The sequence below is a fragment of the Odocoileus virginianus genome, chromosome 13, assembly GCF_023699985.2.
Source record: "Odocoileus virginianus isolate 20LAN1187 ecotype Illinois chromosome 13, Ovbor_1.2, whole genome shotgun sequence".
Classification (NCBI taxonomy): domain Eukaryota; kingdom Metazoa; phylum Chordata; class Mammalia; order Artiodactyla; family Cervidae; genus Odocoileus; species Odocoileus virginianus.
Window position 1 is genome coordinate 46,786,755 of NC_069686.1, and position 25,933 is coordinate 46,812,687.

The window sequence follows — 25,933 nt, forward strand, 5'->3', positions numbered from 1 at the left end:
TTATTAAGGTAAACAGATTTCAGAAGGCAATTATTCTTCTGCTTCAAAAATTCTAGTAGGTCCTTTAAGATGATTTTTTTAAGAGAAATTTATGGATCAATTGAATTCACTCTTGAATTCACTGATTCAGGAATAAATGTTTTGTTTGACACTTCTTTTTCTTGGTTTAAAAGACTTGTGGGGTGCAAAGGAGATAGGGGATAGGTGTTGGAGTGTCTTTATTACTTTTGAGGTAGAGATTCATTTCTTCAGAAATGAATATGTGATATAAGTTTATTTCTGTCCTACCTGAAGTAAATGCCAGAAGCAATAAAGTGGGTATAATTTGACAAGATCTCCCAGTATGAATCACTAAAGTAATCAAAAAGAGTTTTTTCATAGATATTCTAATCTAGAACTTGAATACCACACAGCACCTGTTCTTTAGATGCACAATCTGGTTATTGTGAACAAGATCTTACCTGTGATCTTCTTTTTGTAACAATATTGCTATAAGCCCTCCAAGTGCGTGTTTTCACTTTTCCATGTAAGAAAACAGAAGTTGTCGAAGAGGTTTCAAGCCCTGCGCCAACCGTCGCTGTGTTCCTCACGGCAAGCTGTGTGATGGCGACGATGACTGTGGAGACAGCTCTGATGAATTAGACTGTAAAGGTAAACGCATGTCACGTCAGCCTAGGGATATCATCATGCTAAGTGCTCCCCAAACTCTTCCACAGTGTATTCCTGAGAGTTCTGGAGTTTCACCTTTTTGATATATAACCCTGACTAACAACTATGGTCAATGCTGTTGAAGAGAGTTATTAAAATCAATTGAAAATTGATGACCATTTTTCTATTTCCAGTTTCTACTTCTTTCTTTGTTCACTTCAAGATTCTTTCTCACCTTTTCAGTTCAACCTCCCTATTTGGGACATTTCTACCAGAAGGTATAATACTGAATTTACTGCTCCAAAATGTTCCCCTTCATTCCCTAATCCTGTCTCCCACATGTGATCTCTTCATTTTCCCACTTATTGGAAAGGAAACCTTGGCACTCTTCTTTGTTCCTCCTTCCAGCATGCTTTGTTAGCCACATGCCCCATCATCAACAAATCTTCCAGTTCTTTGAAATATATTCCCTTTCAGTCTACTTTGAGCCTAGCTTAACAGAGTAAGCTTAACAGCATTTTAATTGATCTCCTTTTGGAAACCAATTGGAAAGATTGCTACTCTTTCCAATAAATCTGAATTTTTAGTCATGCTAGCACAATTTAACATTTTACCATGGTAAATTTAAAATTTTACCATGGAACACATCAAGGACCACGCTACCTGGATTAGAACCCCAGCCCTAACACTAACTGTGAAACTTTGGATAAGGTACTTAACCAACTGGGGCCTCAGTTTTCCAAACAATAAGAAAAGAAACAATAGTTAAATAAGTGTATCAGTATTAGAACAGAACATGGCATATAGTAAATGCTATGTAAAAATTTAGTTTTTTTTTTTTTTTTTTTATTATTCCATAGGTAAAAAATCCCGATGTTTACAGAACAAGTGACAAGTTTTTAGTTTGATATTTATGGTCTCCTAAAATCTGGACTCAACAGCTCTTTCCAAACCAATTCCCCATTAAAAATCTTTCCATTTATTGAAGATACTTTATTGGGTGAAATTCTTTAAGAATAGAGACATAAAATTTGTAAGTTCTGTGTGTGTCCTCAATTTAGATCAAACTCTAAGTGAAAGGTAGTCATTTAAGTAGGTAAAGATGAATATGAGGTGCTATGATTTCACTATTAAGATTTTTTTTTTTTAATTTGAAACTTGAAAGTTTTCATCGACTAAACTCAAAGACTAAAAGCAGTGGAATGATTTCAAAACAAAAGAATTCCAAGTGGAGGGACCAAAATTGAAAACTGAAAGTAATTTGATGTTTAGAGCCAGATTGCATATTGGGGAATGTCAACAAAAATGAAGTGAGTTAGAAGGAACTGGGATATGATGGTGTTTTTTGGTGTCATGTTATAGAACATGAACTTTATCTTGTAGTCACCAGAAAGGGGGAAAAAAAGGAAAGAAAAACAACAACTGATTTTTAGAATTAAAACTATAATACTGAGACCAGAAGGACAAAATAGAAGAATGTTACAGCAGTGAAAGCTAGGAATAAAGAGGAGAAAGACAGATATAACAGCATTTTAAATGGTAGCATAACAGGTATTTTGGGGTAAGAAACATGGGCATAGAGGATATGCATGTGTTGGTGGGGGTGGGAGGGGATGTTCCCAGGTGGCGCTAGTGGTAAAGAACCCACCTGCCAATGCTGGAGACATAAGAGACTCGAGTTCAGTCTCTGGGTTGGGAAGAGCCCCTGGAAGAGGGCATGGCAAACCACTCCAGTATTCTTGTCTGAAGAATCCCATGGACAGAGGAGCCTGGCGGGCTATAGTCCGTGCCAAGAGTTGGACATGACTGAAGCATCTTGGTGTGTGTATGTGTGTGTGTGTGTGTGTGTGTTGTCTGCTTTTAAAATATTATTTGTTTTCGTTAATTTTTAAATGCCTTTTGTTGTGTGAAACAGGGATAAGATAATAATTGTCCACATTCTGAGGTTGGGATACCTATAAACATTCAAATGGGACTGTTCAAAGGTTATATATATAAGCAGAGATATGGAGCTCAGATAGTAGGTTTAGATCAGAAGAATTGATCTTGGATTTCTTAAAGAGAGAGAACTCAAAAGAGGTATGAAGTAAGAGTTGTTTTGGGAGAATGCATCAAAATGACCTGTTGGATTTAAAATTGAAGACACTAATATAAAAATGAAACATATACCACAAGAGTAATAAAATGAGCTTCATAAGAAATTATTTTTTTAAAGAAAGGAGGATAAGTTAGCATTACAGAGAAGGCAAGAGGGCAGGCATAGACTGGAAAATCCACTATACTTGGCAAATAGATAATAATTTCTTGGTTACCTTCAAGAGTCAGTTCAGTGGAATGGGAAGGAAATACCATATCGCATTGGATTGAGCCAAATATGAATGGTGAAAGAGTAAAGACAGTGAATTCAGATTATTTTTTAAAAAGGTTGATGGTAGAGAAAAGATGTATGAAGTGCAGTTGTAATGAGAAGACAATAAAAAGTTAAGGAAGAAGGTAGAATGTGTATAAATTATTTTGTAGCTGATAAAGGATTAAGAAGTTACTCTGTTGTCTTAGAGTGTATGATCTTGGCCAAACACTTGAGAAGCTTATCATCTAAGTTGATATTGTAGTTTAAGAAGAGCCAAGTACATTTGAAAGTTAACTGTGGTTTCATATTATCTATAAAAGACTAAAACTGATAAATTGTAGTCAGACATTGGTAGGTAGTGGCGGGAAACAGATAAGCATTTGGAAGAAAGGACAGAAAAATAGAAAGAAACCCCCAAAATGGCTATGCTGTATTAGTTATGCAAGGTGGAAAGACTATCATGAAAACAGTAAGCTGGGATAAAAATTAAAAGATAAAAACTATAATGTGAAGGAACTGAATAATAGATACATAAAGTAGATTTTAATATAAATTTCCATGGCAAAAGAAGCCATGTAAATTTAATAAGTTACTGTGGATTTTCTTGGAAAATGGTTTATTTTAAAAAGCAGTAAGCAAGCTAGTGCATTTGGGTTTATGAAATATAGTACCCAGTACATTGTAGGTGTTTATTAAACTCTTATGTGGCTGGTTGAAACCATAAGTCTTCTAAAGTATAGATGGGTTTTATTCTGTTTAATGACATCAGTATCAGCTGAATAACAATATAAATAACTCAAAACTCTATTTCCCCCTTTTTAATCTAAACTGTTAATTTCTGTGTTATAACCATCTCAGCCATATACTTGGAGACAGAACTACCGTGTTTGAGATTGAAGTTTCTGTCAAAACTTTTATTTTGTGATAGTAATAGTGTAGTGATCATGACAATTGGATATCTTGTGAAGCAATAACAACAAAATTGTATGCCTTGAACTTCTTCCTGTATAATGTAGTACATTTGAAACTACACATGTGCAAGTAGATGCTGTGTTAAGTACTATAAATTAACAAATTTAAGTAAACGGTCTAGCTTCTGTAGGATAAACAAATGGGTAGCTTTTTAGATGAAAGCTTACTTATTACATTTTCATCTTTTAGATTCGATTTCCTCTCATATTAAGATTGTTCACATGGTATTTTTTCATGCCACAGGGGAAATACTAATTTGGGTACTTTTTCCATAAGCCAGTTTCTTATAAAGCATTAATTCAGATGTATGTCCATCAAACACATGGACAGTTACAGCATGTAAAAGATCATGAAGGAAAAGGAATATAAATAGCCTTAGGAAGAATGAAAAAAGAATTATTTCTCTAGTCACTCCCTTTTTCTATAATCATTGCAACTTGGGGACACAGTACTTTGTTGTATGTATATATGTACATGCACACAAATCATATGTTATAGTTTAATGTAAAGTAAAAAATTACAAAATTTAAGTGGTACAATATAATATCAGTAAATATAGAGAGATTTTAATAGGCTTTGGAGAAAAGCTATGATGGAATCATCTGTGAATTTTCTGAAGTACTATTACAGTTTTGTATGTGTAATTTAGATGTTAATAGCAATTAACATTTTTTTTTAATGGCATATAGTCAAAGAATCTATTTGTGGAAATAGATACTGTAAGGAATTATTTTTGGTTTCTTGTCTTCGGAAGCAAAGTGAAACCCCAAATCCTCATCAATCTTTTATTACTGCCTCTTTGTAGTATTCCTTTCATAACTGAGAGCTTTAGACATCAAGCTGTCTGGTGGGGATCTGAGGAGTTGTTCAGAAAGTTTGTCTTCATTCCTCTTCTGTTTGAGTGAATAGATTTGTGGAGATTGCAAAATATCCCTCCTTTGCTCCCTGTTGAGATGAATACACTCCCTCTGAAAAGAACTTCCTTGGGCCACCTGAACACCTTAGGTGGACTGGAGAAATAAGCACTTCTAAGGCAACCTAGAGGAGAGGAAGCTGGTGTTTTGTTTTGTTTTGTTCTGTTTTCCCCCAAATTCATAGGGAAACTTTGAAGATTCCACAAACAACAAGCCAAAGGAAAAGGAAAAGCCTACCTGGAGGAGAAATCATTCTTTCTGGGTTCACCTACCCTTGGAGCCTAAGCAGTATATTAAATAAAAGATGTGGTTTGAAAGTAAACAGAAGAGATATGACAGTGCTTTTAATATATTTTTTCCATGTCAGCTTCCCCTTTGCTACAGGTTGGGCATGGGAGTTGGAAAAACAAACAGTGAGTTAGCTTAGTTATAAAATAGTCCTAAGAACCAGGGGAAGACAAATCAATTTTATATCTTTGCTATAAAATTAAATAGTTTAACTAACATGGAGAGAAGGAAGTGGGTTAAATAGAAGAATTAAGAAAGTATATGAAGGGAAGAAAGTATGTTCTTTTACTTTCTCTCTTGCTACTACTTTTGATCCACAATACTTGTCAGATCTTCCTTTGTAATGTCGCACTGCTATTCCTGGTGTCACTCACAATTTGTAGGCTTTATAAAATTTCTTTTGGCACTATCTGGAGGGAAAAGTATAGTATTTCTCAACCAGTTTACCTTTATTTGGACTACATTATTTTCTCTTCTCTTTTTCTCCAGAACTTTTAGCCTGAAGAAAAGTTATCAGAAACTTTTCATATTCACTTGACAAATTAAAGATCCCATTATCTTTTTCCCTCAAACTCACCCTAGGGTGAAACAAATGTCAGTACTTGACTGACCAAAACAGCATAGAAGAGAATATGGTAGAGGGAATAGAAAGGAAGAGGTTTTGGCACAAGCAGATTTTGCTTACTAATTAAGTGATGCTTTCTCTATTACCATGGATTTCTCCTGTTCTACGACTCTCTTGTCCTCAAGTGCTGGAGATGTTAATCCCCTCATCCACCTTGCTCCTGCTGTTTATGGAACTGTGTAACTACTTAACATGCCCAATTCCAATACAGCTTATCACCCTACATAATCCTTTAGCTATTCCCAAACTCTACATCAAGTCATGGAATCTATGGAGATAGGATTAGGAGTGAAGGCACGACTGGTTCCTATGTGCACATCTCACATGCTCTAATATGTTCTCTTAGCCCTCCCCACCAAGATTCATTAGCCCTAATTTTGATTGCAAAAAAATGGGAGAAAAAGTATTTCATCCTCTCTCCAGTTCTCCTGACCCCCCACCTCATTTTCCCCTTCCTTTCTCTTAAATACTATTTTCTAACCACTCTTCTCAACTTTAAAGTTATAGTCTCTTTTCATCTAGTTAGATCAGAGTTCCTCTGTTTATTTTTTCTTCTTCCCAGAATTCTATCCAAGACCATGTTCTAATTGCTCCACGTTTCCACTCTTTTCATTAGCCATTCTTTACACTTGCTTCCACCTGGAGCACCCAACACTACTTTGAAACTCCATTACTGTGAAGTCCCTGAAACTCCACTCCTCTTAACTCTCTGAAATGCCATCTCCCTGTTCATGGAGTCATGATTTGCCCTCTTCTCTCTGTCTGCCACCAATATCCACTCAGGTGCACTCCATGCAATGTACACAGAAGATTATATGTGGAAGTTTGGAGGGAGATGGAGATGGTGGAGTGGACTGTGATTGTCCCAGTACATCAGCATTAGGATTTCTAGCATCCCAAACTCTAACTGCAAGTATAGATAAAATTTTAAGTGCATTGTGCAATAAATCTTTGTAAACTTGATTAGGAATATTACCACTATCCAGAATATTGTTTCACAGAGAAATTAATTCTGAAATATAGTGTTTATAAGGAATTTTTTGGAACACAACCTCTTAATAGGAGACTGCTGAAAGACAACACAGTCAGAAGCAAAATGCATATGCTTATCATGATTATTTTCTAAATTATGTATTCCATTTACCATTTACTATTTCCATGGAAAAATATTGAACTGAAACTGAAATAGAAAAGAATATGGAAGAGAATTTGTTTTATTTAGCGTAAAAAAAAAAAAATCTATTTTTTTTCCTCTTTGAAACAATGTGTTTATCTCATCTTATAATGGCATTATCTTTTCACATGATAAGATGTTATTTTTAATGAAGAAAACAGTGAAGCAATTATAATTGCAAATTGTAAATAAAACATTTATTCTAATCATCATTTAAACACAAGTAAGGATACAATTGCAAGATACAATTAAATATAAGAGCAGTGCATTTTGAAATACAAATGACATACATACCCTTGAGGAAAATTTGCATATTTTAAGATAGCATTTTAACCATTTACAATTGATATAATTTATATTTATAATTAAATAGGCTCTTTAGAGTATCAACACTAGTAAAAATGGCATAATCAGAGAGCCCTTCGGGTTCTTCATTAACATAATCAACCTGTGGAAATTTGAATTTGGAATAAAATTCTCACCTAAGTTAATCTAACACACAAAGTAAGCCATGCACCTGTTCACAACATATTGCTGGAAAACATTATATGGTAATGAATGTGTAAGCAAAGTAGAAAGGAATATATGATTAAGAATAAGCAATTCTGTACAAAGAATATATAATGATGGTAGCATATCAAAACTGATTTTCATCTAAGCATAGCAGGGGATTGGAAAGCCTTACTTTCCAATAACAGAAACAAGTCATACCACATTTATGTGCTTCTTGGTGTGAGGCATCCATATTTCCTACACCAAATGTTAGTGATGTGGCATATAAAGGAGAATAACATAGTATGATGACTTTCTAGCAGTGCTGAACTATTTCATCTTTGAGTAATAAAGAAAACACTCAGTGATTTCCTCCTCAGTCTCTGTCCCTCTGTCCATCTCTTTTTATCATAGTAGGGAACGTTCCACTTCTTAGCAAACAAGTTAATATTTCTCTGTACACACTCAGGCATTTGCTTAGAGCCATAACCTTGTACTTTTGAAGCTGAAAGGAAAGAGCATTTCAGTAGCGTTTATTTAGTTATTTTTTGTTTGTTTGTCAGCTTAGTTTTGAAATGGAATGATCAGGTAAAATAAGACACAGGCCTCTGCTTTCATGGAGCTTACGATTTAATGGGGGGAGAGATATCTAAGCAGGCAATTACAATGCAGTATCATAAGTATCACAATGTAGGGAAGAACTGTGTGACAGGGGAGAATATCTGATGCATCTAGCCCAAGCTTGGGATTGGGAGTCATGGGTCAAGTTCAACTGCCCAGAGTTTAAAAAGCAAAACCAAGCAAAATGATAAGAATTAAAGGACTCAAAATGTTAAAAGCAAGGAATCATTATCTAGCTTATCTATCTATTTATTTACCTACTTTTCTAGTTTCAACCTGTGCTGCTATTGAGTTCCGCTGTACAGATGGGACGTGCATTCCGAGATCAGCACGGTGCAACCAGAACATAGATTGTGCAGATGCTTCAGATGAAAAGAACTGCAGTAAGATATTCCATTACCTTTCGTTTGTTCATGCCTGTGCACCTTTGGCATTTCACTGAACAGTGTCCAACTCCTCACTGAACCTTGTCCAGAACTGATATGCAATTAACCCCTGTGGTGTAGGATAATTGCATATTTACTTCTTCAAATGAGGTTAGCATTTCTTGTTTCTGTGACCTACATAAAAGGCTCATGCAGATGAGGCGTTTCTCATTTTTCTGTTTACCTCCTTATAGATAATACAGACTGTACATATTTCTATAAACTTGGAGTGAAAACCACAGGGTTCATAAGATGCAATTCTACCTCACTGTGTGTTCTGCCAACCTGGATATGTGATGGGTCTAATGACTGTGGAGATTACTCAGATGAATTAAAATGCCCAGGTAATTCTAGAAAGAACAGTCTTTGCCTTGAAGATTTATGTTGTATAGCACAAACTTATTAATTTTCATTCTTGATATTCAGTGGCTAAGATTAAAATGAATGTTGTAGACTAAATTAAAAATGATCATTTAAACATACCACTTTATATTTTTTTATGACCTATGGGATGATACTCAAGAAATCTGTTCTATATTTGGATCAATTTCCTTTTTTAAGTTCATTTCTTTGTTAATCCTTTTAACATTGGTGATAACATCTTAAAATGTGTAATTTATAAAGCTTTCATAGAAGTGGTATATACTGAGAGAAAACTATCAATAGACTAAGAGAGGGGGACTAAGTTTCTCACTACTGGCTTTACTTGTATCATGCTTGTGTTGTCATCCTAGGCTATTTGGTGCAGCTTACATACTCTTTCAGCATAGTAATATGGGCAACAGTTATCATTACTGCATAAAGGTCTGCTCAGTTCAGTTCAGTCGCTCAGTCTCGTCCGACTCTTTGCGAGCTCATGAACCGCAGCACGCCAGGCTTCCCTGTCCATCACCAACTCCCAGAGTCCACCCAAACCCATGTCCATTGTGTCTGTGATGCCATCCAACCATCTCATCCTCTGTCGTCCCCTTCTCCTCCTGCCCTCAATCTTTCCCAACATCAGGGTCTTTTCCAATGAGTCAGCTCTCCACATCAGGTAGCCAAAGTATTGGAGTTTCAGTTTCAGCATCAGTCCTTCCAATGAACACCCAGGCCTGATCTCCTTTAGGATGGACTGGTTGGATCTCCTTGCTGTCCAAGGGACTCTCAAGAGTCTTCTCCAACACCACAGTTCAAAAGCATCAGTTCTTCAGTGCTCAGCTTTCTTCATAGTCCAACTCTCACATTCATTCATGACCACTGGAAAAACCATAGCCTTGACTAGATGGACCTTTGTTGACAAACTAATGTCTCTGCTTTTTAATATGCTGTCTAGGTTGGTCAGACTGGTATATTTGTACCTATTAGCCATCTTTACCCAAACTAGCAGAGTCATATGCGTTCTTAGGAAGCTGCCTTCCATAAGAAGGTCAAGAACTTGTTTCTTTCTAACTATTTTTGGAAACAAATTTGAAATGTATATAATAATATCAGAAAGACAGATGGTAAATTACTAACTGAAAGTAGAGATACTTGTAGGATTCTACTACATGCCTTCTCATACTGCTATTTCCTTCTCCTAACCCTGCTGCTGCACTCACTTTTCCCACATTTTGTTGATCTGTAATAATTTTTTGAAATATTTTAAGATACGATATTCATAGGTATTCTGCACACATATTTGTTTGTATTCCACAAGTGCACATACACAGTCTACTATAAAGAATTGATATTCTAATTGTACATAATCTATCAATTAACTGGGCAATGATGGAGCCCTTCCTCCTCTCCTGGTCATCAGTATGTGTAACACTCTATGATGTTCCTTCTGGGTTTGAAGACTCTCTATGTCCTAGGAGGAACTGGAGAACTTCTCAGGAGGCACTGAACTGCAGCTTGCAGCAAATCCTCTACAAATTATTTTAAAAAAATTTTATTCTTCATTATGTATGTGTGTGTGTTAGTTGCTCAGTCATGCCCGACTGTTTGCAACCCCATGGACTGTAGCCCACCGGGCTTCTCTGTTCATGGGATTCTCCAGGCAAGAATACTGCAGTGGGTAGCCTTCCCTTCTCCAGGGGATCTTGCCAACCCAGGGATCGAACCTGGGTCTCCCACACTGCAGGCAGATTCTTTATCATTTGAGCCATCAGGGAACTCCCTCAAAAGTGATTTTTCATCTTTAATTAGATCTACAAAGTTGGTATTAAAAAATAAAATGGAGGTAATTTTTGTTATCTTAAAATAGTCACGCATCACTGTAGTGTGATTAACAAGTATACTCTAATATTTACTGCCTGATTGGCTGTGAGTCAATCACTCTAAAACTATGTAAACCTGAAAGTGCAAGGAGACCAATGATATCCAGTAAAGAGAAAAATCTAGTATTTTGTATGTGCTCTTGGAGGTTGTAATAATACAATATACCATAGTCTGAAAAATATATAATATACAAAACAATTTTATATAGATATTTTTTATTCTCATGATAATTTTTAAGGTAGAACAATTTCAGAGATTCTATTGCAACTTGTTCTTCTTCCTTAAAATAGAAAATGAAAGTGTTAGTCTCTCAGTTGTGTCCAACTCTTTGCAATCCCATGGACTGTAAACCCACCAGACTCCTCTGTCAATGGAATTCTCCAGGCAAGACTACTGGAGTGGGTTGTCATTCCCTTTTCCAGGGTAACTTCTCAACCCAGGGATTGAACCCAGGTCTACTGCATTGCAAGTAGATTCTTTACTATTTGAACCATCAGGGAAGCCCCAAAAGGTGGTATGGTCAGTCCTAGGAGGTTGGTAGGTGGCAGGGGCACAGGAAGAGGGAAGACTTCCCTGACCAGAATCAAACCAGGGCCCTGATGGTGAGAGCACCAAATCCTAACCACTAGACCACCAGGAAGAAGCTAAAATAGAGTACACTTATATAAATCTTGTCAAAGCATATGTATTCTTCAAGAGTGGAACATAAAGTTTACACTTGCTCAGCAAAAACCTACTAATAATTTTGTAATTTATTTTTTCTGAGTATGGAATTAAGAATATTTTCCACATAAAATGATACTTTGGCCTTAGGTTTACTTATTTTATAGTCATCTCAGTTGTTTTATTTTACTTTTGTTAACTCCACATTATTTGTATTTAAACACTTGCTCCATTAATATCCTTCTTCTGATCCAGGATTCAGTCCTAGATGGGATTTGGTTATCATGTCTCCCTGATTTCCTCTGTTCCATAGTTTTAATTTCTTATTGGTTTTCATGACCTGGATATTCTTTAAAAGAACCTCTCAGCTCTTTTTTATTTAAGTTTTCTTGTTAGTTATCTCTTCCAGTTTAAGGGATATTACTGTCTTGATATCTATCTGCAATGTAGATGTCTAAGATTTATTTACTTGACATTTAATTTATTTATTTGACAGTAGTTTATTTGACACTGCATTCTATATTTTATCACAGTTCAAAACAAACACAAATGTGAAGAAAATTATTTTGGTTGTCCTAGTGGAAGATGCATTTTGAATACCTGGGTATGTGATGGTCAGAAAGATTGTGAGGATGGACTTGATGAATTCCACTGTGGTGAGACATTATATCTTGCTTTACTTTTATAAACTATATTGTCATTTATATACTGATGTTACCTTACATAGGAATTTTACACAAAATATTGCTAATCAATTTTAACATCAAGTTTTATTTTTATGAAATAACACAAATGGTAAAAAATTAAAACAGAACAGAAAAGCTTATAATGGAGAATAATAATCTCCCATCAAACCTTTTCTTTTAACCTTTTCTGTTTTTGCTAGTGTATACCTCCATCAATCTAAATGATATATTTACACCTTCATTTCCTGACTTATTTAATTTAGATGCTAATATATTTACTTCCTGCTGTGAAAAATAAGGATTTAGTTTACACAACACATTATATTCTTCCTACCTGTTATTGACTATTATTATCCTAAATGTTTCTATTCATTACATGTATAGGTTTAAATAGTAAACTGAAACTTGCATTTCTTAAAAAAAAAAACTCTCCCCATTCACCTCCCAATTTCTGTTTGCGTACATTTCATTTCACTTGGCAAGATAAGAAAATATTTAAGTTTTTTGTTAGTTTATGAGTTTTATGATATCCAGGCCAATTTTTTTAAAAGCATATAATTCTCTATTTTCATTTAGCTCAAATAACATACACCAGGGTGAACAGAGTGGGAAAAAAGGATTAAAAATGATTGTCTAAGAAAAATCAAACTCCCATAAAAGTAAATATCATCCTGAAATATGAAAGTGCATTTTGTTTGATTAAGACGCTATATATCTTTACATTAGAGCCAGATTCTGAGCAAGATTAACAGAGAACTTTTATCAATAGTTTATATAGATTCAAGATATCTGGAACAGAAGCCATTATATATTTGTATCTTCTTTAATACTTTTCTGGTTTCAGCTTTTCTAAACATCACTCTTTTCACAGGTCATGTATGTAAATAAATAAAAATACAAAGTTTTAAATAAGTTTATAAGATAAAAGTCAAATTTTATTTTATAGTCATTTATATTTTGATGTACTAATTCAGTAGAATTTTGTTCTTGGGTATTTGCTGGTGATAAATGAACTGAGGATAAAGGAAGGAGAGCAGTCACAAACTTTGTAAATAAATGAAGTATCCTATCATAAATGTATAATTTTGTAATAAAATACCAGCCACCATGCCAATGAATCTGGATGTTATTAGTCAGACTTAAGTGTTTCCAAGGGTGAAAAACAAAAGCATTACAGTGTTAAGTATGTATAGATAGAAAACTGACAGCTTATCATAGAGCTAAAACCCCCTGAGTCATGTCACCTTTAAAAACAAATGTGTATGGTGGTGAGTTCACCATATTTGTGACATTGCCTATGATGTAGTTATTTTTTTCTCCAACTGTTCAGTAACAGACTAAAAGTTAGAAGAATACCACACCTGGACTTTTCTTCTCTTTTTTTTTTTTTTTAACCCTACATGTTAGAAAAAGACAGGACTACATTTAGGAAGAGTGACTAGCATATTGACTAACTTGGAGTCATATCCTATGAGATTATGTTGAAGAAACAATGTTGTATGACCTGGATAACTGAGAGGGAATATGCAAGCCATTGTCAAAATTTTATAGTACTGTCATGGAGAAGGCAATGGCTACCCACTCCAGTACTCTTGCCTGGAAAATCCCATGGACGGAGGACCTGGTAGGCTGCAGTCCACGGGGTCGCTAAGAGTCGGAGACGACTGAGCGACTTCACTTACACTCTTTCCTCTCATGCATTGGAGAAGGAAATGGCAACCCACTCACTCCAGTGTTCTTGCCTGGAGAATCCCAAGGACGGGGGAGCCTGGTGGGCTGCCGTCTATGGGGTCGTGCCGTCTATGGGGTCGCACAGAGTCGGACATGACTGCAGCGATTTAGCAGCAGCAGCATAGAGAAGAGGAAAGTGGCTTCTTTTATTTGGGACAACTGGTTTTCAGTTCAGTTCAGTTCAGTAGCTCAGTCGTGTCCGACTCTTTGCGACCCCATGAATCGCTGCACGCCAGGCCTCCCTGTCCATCACCAACTCCCGGAGTTTACTCAAACTCCTGTCCATCGAGTCGGTGATGCCATCCAGCCATCTCATCCTCTGGCGTCCCCTTCTCCTGCCCCCAATGATTGGTTCTAGTGAAGTCTAAAGAAGACTTTCCTCACTATCAGATCTTTCCTAAGATGGTCTCTAATGATTCATTTTTTTCTTTTGCACCTGAAACAAACCTTCTTGTGTATTTTTTAGATTCCTCTTGTTCTTGGAACCAGTTTGCATGTTCCACAGAAAAGTGTATATCTAAACACTGGATCTGTGATGGAGAGGATGATTGTGAAGATGGATTAGATGAAAGTGATAGCATTTGTGGTAAGTTGTTTCGTGTTCTCGTCTAATTTTTAGAGGAGTATAATACATATGCTCTGTCATTTTAGAATTTGCAGAGAACTTTGTATTCTACTTTGTTAAACTTAATATGAAGTTTATATGTATATACAATTCAATGTAACTGTTTTCATTATTTTTATAACAACATTATTCTATATTTCATATATATATATATATATATATATAGTTACTATATGGCTTTAAGATTTTTTTCCTGAATATTGACACAGTGATTGTATTTCTAGTCTTCAGTGACTTCTTCCAAATAGATCACAATGATTGGGATTACTTGGATGAAATGACCGAAAACTTTTTCATTGTTTTTGATTAATATTGCTAAGTTCCCCTCCAAATTTATTATACCTGCTTATATTGCCATAAGTCACACATGGTGTGTGTATGTGTATTATAGTAATCACTATTGCTGAACTGTTTTCAATGGAAAGTAAGGAAACAGGTTACTATATGTGATTTTAAAATGTACTTTAAAATTTAGCTTTATGTGATTAAAGTTATGCTGTCAAATGTCTATGTTTACTATCTATCAACTACATTTTCTACAAAGTCAGTGTAATTTCTTTCAATTAATCACAGATATTTAACAAATAATGAATAAATGAATTTCTTAAGAAGTAGAAAAATGAATCAACCTAACCTTTATAAATTTATTATAATTGACCACGCCTTCTACTAAATTATTTGTATATCTGTTTTTCTATCTTTCTGATCTGTTTCCACATGTGTATTTGTACCTATAGCTTTATATTCTTTGCTTATTATATCCTATTTCATAACTATTATTACCCTCATTTTACAGTGATAAGGACCTGAGTCAGAATAAGGCTTAATTATGAACTAAGGTGTACTTAACACATTTTTAAAATTTTCGGGAGTTGTGGCCTCTATTTAGGTCACTATCATGGAAACATGAATATAAGATTAATAATGTTCACTCTAAAATCAAGTTATCTGTATGTAACATAAAATTGGAGATATCCTTGGAAAATAGACAATTTATTTTCCTGTATTAACCCACCTAAAATCTACTTTTTATTTACAAAACTAAAACAATTTAGTTATATAACAGATAAAAATAAATGTAGAAAGATTGCTATCAAAGACCTCTAAAATGAAAAAGAAATCAGTAATTAACCTGATGACTGGCCAATCTATTTTACCTACTTTGTTTCTCTTTGCTATTAAATATTTCTATTTAAAAAATGTTATTGGAGTATAGTTGATTTAAAATGTTGTGTTAGTTTCAGGTTTATAGCAAAGTGAATATATCCACTCTTTTTTTTTTATTCTTTCTCATATAGGACATTGCAGAGTATTGAGTAGAGCTCTTTGTTTAATTTTAACTACCAGCTTACAACAGGTTGAGCATATTTTCAGTCTCTAAAATTTATCTTGCTTTTGACCCTTTGTATAATTCTACATTAAATGGCTCCCTTGATATTGCTATGCTTTCTAAGTGGACACAGCATAATGGAACTGGTAAAGATTCTAAAGTGACAGAAAGTGGAGTCCTCCTGCATCTGCATTTTCCAGCAGTGTAATCATGTGGTCCATTTTATTCCTTATTCCTCCAATTCCTTTCTTATTAAATGGTTACAAGACATTTACTTTATGCAATTATCATGATCATCTGACATGGCCAATGTGTAATATCTAAATGAATTTACTCCCATTCTCTTTTGTTCTGAATTTGTTCCCATTTTCTTTTGTTTCTGCTCCCTCTCTTATTTTTCAGAATAGTGTTGCTGTGTCAGTGTTTATCAATGTCCTGGTAATTTTTTTTAAGGATTTAATGGTAATGGACATGTTTACCTGTCATCAAAACACCCAGGGTATTAAATATATACACAGGCTGCAGTTTATATACTACCAAGCTGTTGTTGCATAAAAATTAATGCTTTAAACCAAGCATCAGTCAATGAGTAAACTTAATATTTTAGAATTGGAAAGGAACTTTATAAATAATTTATCTGAGTGGTTTTCAACCTTTGGTGTACAAAAATTCCTATTTAGAGGTTGTTAAAACAAATAGATTCTTAATCCCCACTTCAAAATATTATGATGTAGACATATTCTTTCTTCATAAGTATATAGTGGTTCCAACTTGGGATTTGAGGATTCAGTTTGAAAATCGTAGTCTAGTTCACCTCTGTCATATAATAGATGAAGAAAGAAAAACTCACAGAGGTTAATAAATTTGCCAAGGTCATTCAGTGAATCAGTGATAGCAGAACTAGGACCAGAATTCATATTTCTAAAATATGTAAAAAATTGGAGAGTTTCTAAAATATTTACAAAATCAGACAGATATAAAACCAATCAAATATTATATCTGAACAGGTACACAGGAGTTTCCCAGGTGGTACTAGTTGTAAAGAACCCACCTGCAAGTACAGGAGACATCAAGAGATGCAAATTCGATCCCTGGGTCAGGAAGATCCCCTGGAGAAGGAAATGGCAACCCACTCCAGTATTCTTGCCTAGAGAATCCCATAGTCAGAAGAATCTGACGGGCTACAGTCCATGGGGTCACAAAAGGGTCAAACACAACTGAAGTGTCTTAGCATAGCACGGCACAGGTACACAAAATGGATCTGATAAAATTCCTTTTACTTGTTCTCCTTCCCCCTTGGGATTCATTTCCCTGTGAAAGGCAGTGTGTCTCCAGATGAAAATGTAACTATGGAAGGAAGCCATGAGTTTTTTCTTTGGCTCATTTTCTTTCTAATTGGCCATGATATTCTGGAATGCTCTTAAAACAGAATCTGTTGAACCACTTTCAAGGGAGCCAGAAAATTAGCTGCAAATAGCCTTATGCCATTTTATAGTTTTAGGTATCTTAGTAATTATCTAGTCATACCCCTCACTTTAGAGTGAAACTCAGACACTAGTCTTCTGCAAGGTCATACAGAATTAAAGTTCTCAACACTTAAATCAATGCCATATTTATTATACATACCTTGAAAATAAATTGAAGCGGTAATAAGAAAATAGACAAGGAGTTTTAAATGTATCAAAACTTCCTTAGCAGAAAGAATGATTTTTTTTTACATCTCTAGCTAAATAATAAAAATATTATGGAAATTAAAGCACTAATTGAGAATCTAATGCTGAAAGTGACACTGTATTTGTGACTAGCTTAAAAAATAGATAAAAAGGAGGAATAATGTGAAAATAACTTTGTAAGGAAAGAATTTTCTTATAGAAACCATTAAAGATATAATAGGTAGCAGGTAAATTCATTTTTAAATTAAAGCAACATTTGTTTAATAGATTTTCTTTATAATTTCTTCCAGTAATAGATATCATACTAAATCTCACTCTGTTAGCACTGATCCTCAATCAGATAAGCAAATCTGAATTACCTGAGGGACTTTTCAACATTCACTTGCCATCCTGTCTTCCTAATTTAACTGTATGTCAGGAATGGGCATGTTTATGTTGAAAAAGATCAGCAGGGGTTTCAATTTGTCACCCTGCTATCCTCCCATATTAAAAACATTGCATTGAAAGCAGTTTCTTCTCATAACAACTCTATGACTGAGAAGTAAGAGGGTAATTGATAATTCAAGAGAAATAGCTTTAAATGTTTAGATACAATTGTCTTTCACCAATCTAGGCAGTCATATTTTCTTCCTGGAGATACTAATATTTTTTTAAAATAATTCTTACAACCTATTTTTTTGAACCTTTTCTATTCGGTCACATGAAAGGGAAATTAAAGAGAAGTTAGATTTGGAAGACATGTTACTGATTCACTCATTATATATTTTATATACATAACATATTCAATATGCTCAACTGTACTCAGGGTTAGGTAAATATCAAGAGAATGAACCATTTCCTAATTTTGCTTGATTATTCTACGCCCATAGAAGGAAAAGCAAAGAGCAACCCCTGAGGCCCTTAAACAGCAATTTTTTGTGTGGAAATGGTTTCAAAAAAAAAATTACATTTGAAAACATCATGCAATTAAAAGGATGTTGAATTAACAGAGCGAAGAAAAGATAGATTCTGTTTATTAAGTGTCTAAAACAAAGGGTACATGCATACATCCATCCTTTTCAACAACATAAGGTGGGGAGTAACAATAATGACCTTAGTGGTTAAGAGAAGGTGCTTAGGAACCAAAAAGGTTTTGGACTCCCAGCTCAGCACAGGACTCCTTATGCAACTTGAGACTTCCTGCAAGCTTTCAGCTTCTCAGAGCCTCAGTTTCCTTTTGTGTGATGTGAAACTAATAATAGTTCTACCTTTCTAGGTGATTATGAGTATGAGGACTAAATAAGTTAATATGCTAAGTGCTTAGTATATATTAAGTGATAAAAATGCTATTATTATTATCCTTATAGGTTCAGTCCTTTTGAAATTTTATCTCAATTTATTCACAATTCTATGACATTTTTAGGCTTTTTACATTTTACAAGGAGAAGATACTATTATTATTTTCTGCCATATAGCTTTTATTTTATTTTCCTGCCATATTCCTTTAAGAAATATAATTCTTGCTATTGGGAAGGAATGGTCTTCTCAGGTAACACAGTGTTAAAGAATCCACCTGCCGATGCAGAAGACCCAGGAGAAGCAGGTTTGATTCCTGGGTCAGGAAGATCCCCTGGAAGAGGAAATGGTGTCCCATTCCAGTATTCTTGCTGGGAGAATTCCATGGACAGAGGAGCCTGGTGGGCTACAGTCCATGGGGTAGCAATGAGTTGGACACAACTTAGCAACTAAATTACCACTGACATTGGGAAGGAATGCATTCTGAGTGGGAAGTATCCAGAGGGGAAGGATAATACTCAGTGATTCCCAAAAATCTCCAGTTTCTTCCTTGTCAGTGACATTCTTCTGCTTCTCATCTATTGGAAATATAAATGATAGATCTTTCTCAGTGGACCTGCTGTGTGTGATCGTAATGGCTTTTTTTTGTTTTTGGTGGTTTTCAGGTGCCATCACCTGTGCGGCTGACATGTTCAGCTGCCAGGGCTCCCGCGCCTGTGTGCCCCGACACTGGCTCTGTGATGGTGAACGGGACTGTCCAAATGGAAGTGATGAACTCTCCACAGCAGGCTGTGGTACGAGCATGCATGGGGCTGTCTATGAAAGAATGCTGTTGCAGCATCCTCAGATATTTACTTCTGTGGTACTCACCATATCACCCTTTCTCTCACTTTCCCAACCCCCGGACTCATAGGTAATATCAGATTTAATCAGGTGGGATGCTGTCAATCATAGTAGTTCAGCAACCCTTCACACCACTGTTGAGAGTGTTTCCAACATGCACGGTGGGATTACACATTTTAAAATCATTTTTGATGAGTGAAAAATTTGCACTTCATTTCTGCGATACTGTAACCACCCTATGTATGTTTGTGTGGTGGACTTGTTACTTTCTTTTTAGTATCTTCCCCGACCCTGCACTCCCCTTGAAGGCTTTTAGATTGCCCATTACAGATACTCTGTAAATGGCTGCTGTGATCGTAAATAACTACTGACCAGAAGGTCAGTAAACACCTATTAGTCCTACAGATAGGATATTAACCCTTAGGTCAGGTAAAAATAGTATGGATATAGCTGAATGAAGCTAGGGGAGCAGAGGAACAGCTTTGGAGGCCAGACAATTTACTAAGTTTCTAACTCTAGGTCACTTCAGGAAATTTTCAGGGAATTACTCAGTAGTGAAAGTTTAGATAAATTCCTTTGTGTGATCAAGAGAGTGAAGGGCCTGGATGTTTGAATGCAGATCCCAAGGTCACATATGTTGAGCTGAGCAATGTATTAGGAAGAGTGCTATGAACTCGGCTTATTAAAGTGAAGTCTGCTAGTCATCTCTCAGATGACCTATCTTCAGGTCTTTAAAACTGTATTTGAAGCTGTAATGTAATAGTATGTATATATGGGTGTGTGCATATGGGTTATCATTAAAGCAGAAAAGGAAAAGGAAGACTTTGAGGCAGGCTTGTGTGCACAGAACTCATACTATTGTAGAATAAATCACTTTGATCTTAAAACTGATACTTGTCTGTAAAGGTCAGTGGGGCCACTGAGGGCTACATAATAAAAGATTATGCAGCAATTCAGGGATCCAGATAGTCCCTGCATACTGTTGCTATTGTAGCAAGTTAATACTCTGGGAGGCATATTAACACTTTTGGACCACATAGGTGTTATTAACTAAATTATGTTAAAATACAACAAATTGTACTCAAGTGACCTGAAAGCATTAATGCAAAATAAGCCTCTGTTGCTTAGCATTTTAAAGAATAATTCATATATTAGAATTGGCATAATTCACTTGAGTTATATAAGCTGTCACACAGTTCAAAGTTACAATAGTGGTTAGCAAGTGAGTTTTACTTTGATTATAATAAGCAGTTTCTAGCTCTGTTTCTATGTGGCTTCTCTACCATTTTTGAAAATACATTTGTTGAAAATGTTATACTTGATTAAATTCAAATAATTCTTTTTGTTTCACCTGCTAATATCTCTTTTCAGTCATCACTGAGTTTTGAAAGCAGAGCAGTTTCCTTTTTTCATGTAGTCTGAGACAGATTTAGGATCAGGAGTTGATAAGCATATAAAAGAATAATGATAATACCTTAAGTGTCAGAATGATACATATGAAAGATACTAGGTCATCACAAATAAATATTGTGTAGAAAAGCCTAGAAGTCTTGTAGAAGGATTTGAAAGAAAAGCAGTATCATTATCTGAGTTGTGAAGGACATAGAGAAGAAAGAGGCGTGTTGAAGATAGAGGACATGTTAAGACATGAGAGGGACAGATTGGAAGGCCTCTACATTTTTTTCAAGTGCCCATTATACTTCAATTATTTTGGTAGATGTTTTTATTGACATTATTGAATTCCCATAGTATTTTAGTGAAGTGCCTTTGGAGATCTGCCAAAAATAATTGTGTAGATGAGAATTGTAAGAGCACCTATTGAATATCTAAAATGAGCTGATCTGCTTCATATACCTTATCTAGTTCTTACAAGAAATATATCAGATAAATTTTATTATCCTCATTAAGCAGATAATGAAACATATGTACCAAGAAGGTAAATATTAATAGCTTTACTTAGGATAAAAATTTAAGGTGCTAACACCTTTTTGCAAAGTCTTTTTCTTTCCAGTGTACTATAATTGCATATAGATTGTTTTTGCACTTAAAAAATAAAATATAATTGACCTATATATTGTGTTAGTTTTAGGTGTGCAACATATTGATTTAATGTATTTATATCTTATTGCAAAATGGTTACTACAATGAACTTAGTTAACATCTATCATATATCAGAATCTTAACATTTGAAATACTGCAAAGCTTGTCAGATCATAACATTTACCCTTTACATGTAAGAAAGGTAACTAAAAATAGTTAAATGATCAAACCTCTATGATGCTATGCATATACTGTTAAAGCTCATTTTTTCTGTACAAGCCAGTATCTTTTGGACTTCTACTCAAGTTTTATTGCACATTTTAAGCAACCATTTTCCTCACTGGTTAGGGACCTTGATAGAGAATACTTTTTTGGATCAGTATTCCAGAAGGATCAATGTTCCGTTTCAGGGATCAATATTCCTAATTTGGTGTGGTACTTATGGTCGGGTTCATCTCACTGTAGATCTTAACCTATTTCAACACCCTACTCTAGAAGTCACCCCAAAGCTTTATTTTCCTCTTAAAACAGTAGCTTCCTTAGCCCCTTTGATTTTCTTTTCACTTCCATCATGAGCTTAGCACCTTCAATAGGTGCTCTTTCATGTCCATTTTTCACAAAGAAGCAAGGTTTTTATCACCTTGCAATCATTACTGCAGCCATGGGGAGAGAAAACAAAATATCCAACCACATTATCAGAGTTGAGTGATTTTTTTTTTATCACATATGAACCTTTAAATTCATCCTTCAGCAAACTCACAAATTGCTAAATGTTCTGAAATTTCAAGGTCACTCTAGAAGTGTTGAACATTTAACACTGAAATTTTGAATTATACATATTTATATTCATATATTTGAATACTACTTATATCAAAATATGCATGTTAATATATTTTGTTAATTTATCTGATACATTGAATGTTTAACTAACGTTTCTTTTTAAAATGACCAGGACTTACTGAGTGTACTGAGAATGAGAACATGCATTCCCCAAACTCTTAATGTAGGAAAAGATAAAGAAGGTGCTCATCTAAATTACTTTTTTCTGATGTCTTCCTTAGCTCCCAATAATACATGTGATGAAAATGCTTTCATGTGCCATAATAAAGTATGCATTCCCAAGCAATTTGTTTGTGACCATGATGACGACTGTGGAGATGGTTCTGATGAGTCGTTGCAGTGTGGTAAGTATATATGAACTTTTCATGGAGAAGATTCTCAGGCTGAGTACCAGTCTTTAACAAAAACAAATAAATACATTTCTTAATCTCACTAAGGGCATGTACATTTGGTAATATAGACCTACTGCATATAGCCCCTTCAAACTCTACCACAGTTACACATGTATTTGAAAATTTTACCTATGGTTGTAGTGTTCTTACAAGAACTGTACTGGAAAATGTTTGTAAAAACATCTTTCAATTTCAGAACTTTGTGAAGTACCTTGTACTTTAAAAACAATGTATGGCTGGCTAGTTCAGTCTTATAGCCGAATAAAATATTTTAGTGAGAAAAAAAGCATACAATTCACACAGCTATCAGAAAATATACATATTTAACATTTTCCTTTTGTCTGTTTGCATATGTATATATTTGTTAAAATTTAATATTGTTATTTTGAAATTTATCTTGTCACGTATATATTTATCTAATTATCCTGTGTGTATAATGTGTATATGAACACATATATAACTTCTGTGATAAAATTAGTATATTAAAAACTTCCAGTTGAAATTGAAATATTATGTAAATCTAGTACTTTTGTAAAATATTGAAATGTATGCATGAATCAATACAAAATGGAAATCCATGAAATAAATCCACATATACCTATAAAAGGCAATAATTTAGTTTCCCTCCTGTGTCCTCCCCATCCAATGGCTCTAACCTTGGCCTTTGATATAAACCTCCTTGAGATCAGTGGATATCAGTTTTTGTATCAATTCACCATTAAGTCATGGATTCAATGTGATATTTTAAAATTTTAAAAGCTAACTCGTAACTCAAAATGTAAATCTGACACTAGAGTTATATCTGATTGAATGTATTTCCTCAGCTAGGCACCGTGTTTGGTTCATATGGAAATGAATGAGACAGAAATTCCACTAGAAAAAAGAATTACAGATGAACAGAAAAATCAAGAGTACAACATAGAATAATAACATTCATAGTCATATGGGAATAATAAGAATCATAACATACAAAATCAGAGATGAGAAAATAATTTTTGAGGCACTAAAGAACAGACACAGGGAGTGTTAGTCAGTGAAAATCATATTTAGATGCTGCAGAACATGACATAGTTGTTAAAAATATGGACCCTAGAGCCAGATGGCCTGGGTCCAATCCTGATTCTGCCAGTTACTAACTGTGTGACCTTGGAAAAGTGACTTTTATCTCCCTGCACTTCAATTTTGTTATCTGCAAAATATATATAGTAACATTATTTAGCTTTTAGCACTGTTAAGAGAATTAAATAATTAATATTTGTAAAGTGCTTAAAACATTTCCAAACATAGTAAATCCTATATATGTTTACAAAGAACTATAAATTGACATAGTTGTGGAATAGCAATTAGTCTTTGGTGAGGTCAGTTGGAGTTAGAAGTTTTAGATTCTAAGAAGTCTCAAATACAGTGTTAAAGAATTTGTATTTAATTATTTTGCCTCACTTGGCAAGCACACATTTTGAAAACAGGAATATCACAGTTAAATTTGAACTTTAGAACCATCCTTTTCAGCAGAGTGGATGAAATAGTGCCATGAGAGAGAGGTACCATAAAGAGAAAATAATCTGTTAGGAGTTTATTATAATAGTTATGATAATTAACACTGTGATTTTGAACTAAGGCAGAAATGATGGAATGGAAAATGGAGAACTGGGTCAGAATTCATTTACAGTTACAGATGGAGGGTAAAGTACAATTTCTATCTCGGATGACTGGGAGGATGGCATTGATATTAATGAGTTTTGGATGAAGTTAAGGGGCAGTTTTGCTGATGCAGGAGAAGAAGGATGTAACAAATAATTAATTTTGGACATTTTGAATATGAAGTCTTACTCAGATAATCACATGAAGTTGTACAGTGAGTACTTGAAATTTCACTTCTAAAGTATGATCAGGACACATAATATGAACCTAGTGACCATCAGCATAAGGGTGATATTCAAAAATACGACAAAGAATGAGAATACCCGTCATTGTAGAAAGGAAAAGGGGAAAACCCTAGACTGAAGGTTGAAATAAGGGCTTCCCCTCTAACAATTTAGGGTATAACAGGAGAAAACTTCTTACAGAAAGAGGGGGGAAAGGAAATAGCAAAAGCAAAGTAAGAAGTCTGGGAGAATATATGATGAATATTAAGTCCGAAAACTATTTCCAAGGTAGAACAGACAATACCTTTAAGTGCTGCAGGAAGATGAAGCAGATAGAAGCCAGAGACATATAAATTTACCAACTATCACTTGAAATCTGTTAGCTCTAAGAAGAATTTCAGTGGGTAGAAGTTGCAGAAATGAGACATGAATAATAAAAGTTGAACTAGAGGTAAGTAAGTGAAAGCAAGATTGAGTAGGGACTTGAGTGAGCAGGGAAGAAGGGCCATTGTTGTTGAGAGTTATATGGATAGATTTTTATGATTATTGGGCTGGAAGAGACTTGAACATATGTACCGCATGAAGAAGAAGAGCTAGTGAAGGAGAAGGAGGAAAGAAATACTAGGGAATCTGAGGATATTTTTAGAACTATGTAGTTTTGCCATGCAGTATAATAAACATCTTAAGTAAATAATTACTATTGAATCAGCTTTCTCTGTTGAAATTTTATTTTTTAAGCCATAAAAATCTTATTTTCTCACTTCAGAAGTAAAATGTTTGCTCATATTTACCAGAAAGTTTGCAAAAGAAATGACTTTTTTTTATTGCTTACAAACTTAGGAAGAAATAAAATCTGAAGCTTCATCATATTTAAAATCAAATGAGTTTTACTTACAAACAGACATAGATATGAACATTAACAACTGATGGATTGATACTGTGATTTGAGTAAAGCCTTTTAATGCCTCTAAGAATCAATATGTAAAATAATTACAATAGTTTCTGCTTATTACTCTATGAATTGGCTTTTAATTTTCTCATTTTAACAATTTCTTTACACTTTCAGTGCTTCTTCCCAAACATAAACATGACATTATAGCTTCTGATAATTATCATTATAATCCAGAGTCAGTTCATCCATATGTTCTAGTATTCTACCTAACCAAGTTTAGTCTTGAAAATAATTTTGAATAGCTTTCATTTTGTTTTCCATTCTAAGG

At 34.5% G+C, this 25,933-nt stretch overlaps 1 protein-coding gene across 1 annotated transcript in view; it reads left to right on the forward strand.

Annotated features, from left to right (window-relative positions):
* Positions 1 to 25,933, forward strand: part of LRP1B (LDL receptor related protein 1B) — a 2,064,747-nt gene that overhangs the window by 1,738,248 nt on the left and 300,566 nt on the right. Inside the window, 7 exon segments of the mRNA XM_070476260.1 lie at positions 532 to 651; positions 8,354 to 8,467; positions 8,704 to 8,853; positions 11,947 to 12,069; positions 14,297 to 14,416; positions 19,399 to 19,527; positions 22,678 to 22,800. Of these exon segments, the coding sequence (XP_070332361.1) occupies positions 532 to 651; positions 8,354 to 8,467; positions 8,704 to 8,853; positions 11,947 to 12,069; positions 14,297 to 14,416; positions 19,399 to 19,527; positions 22,678 to 22,800 (879 nt within the window).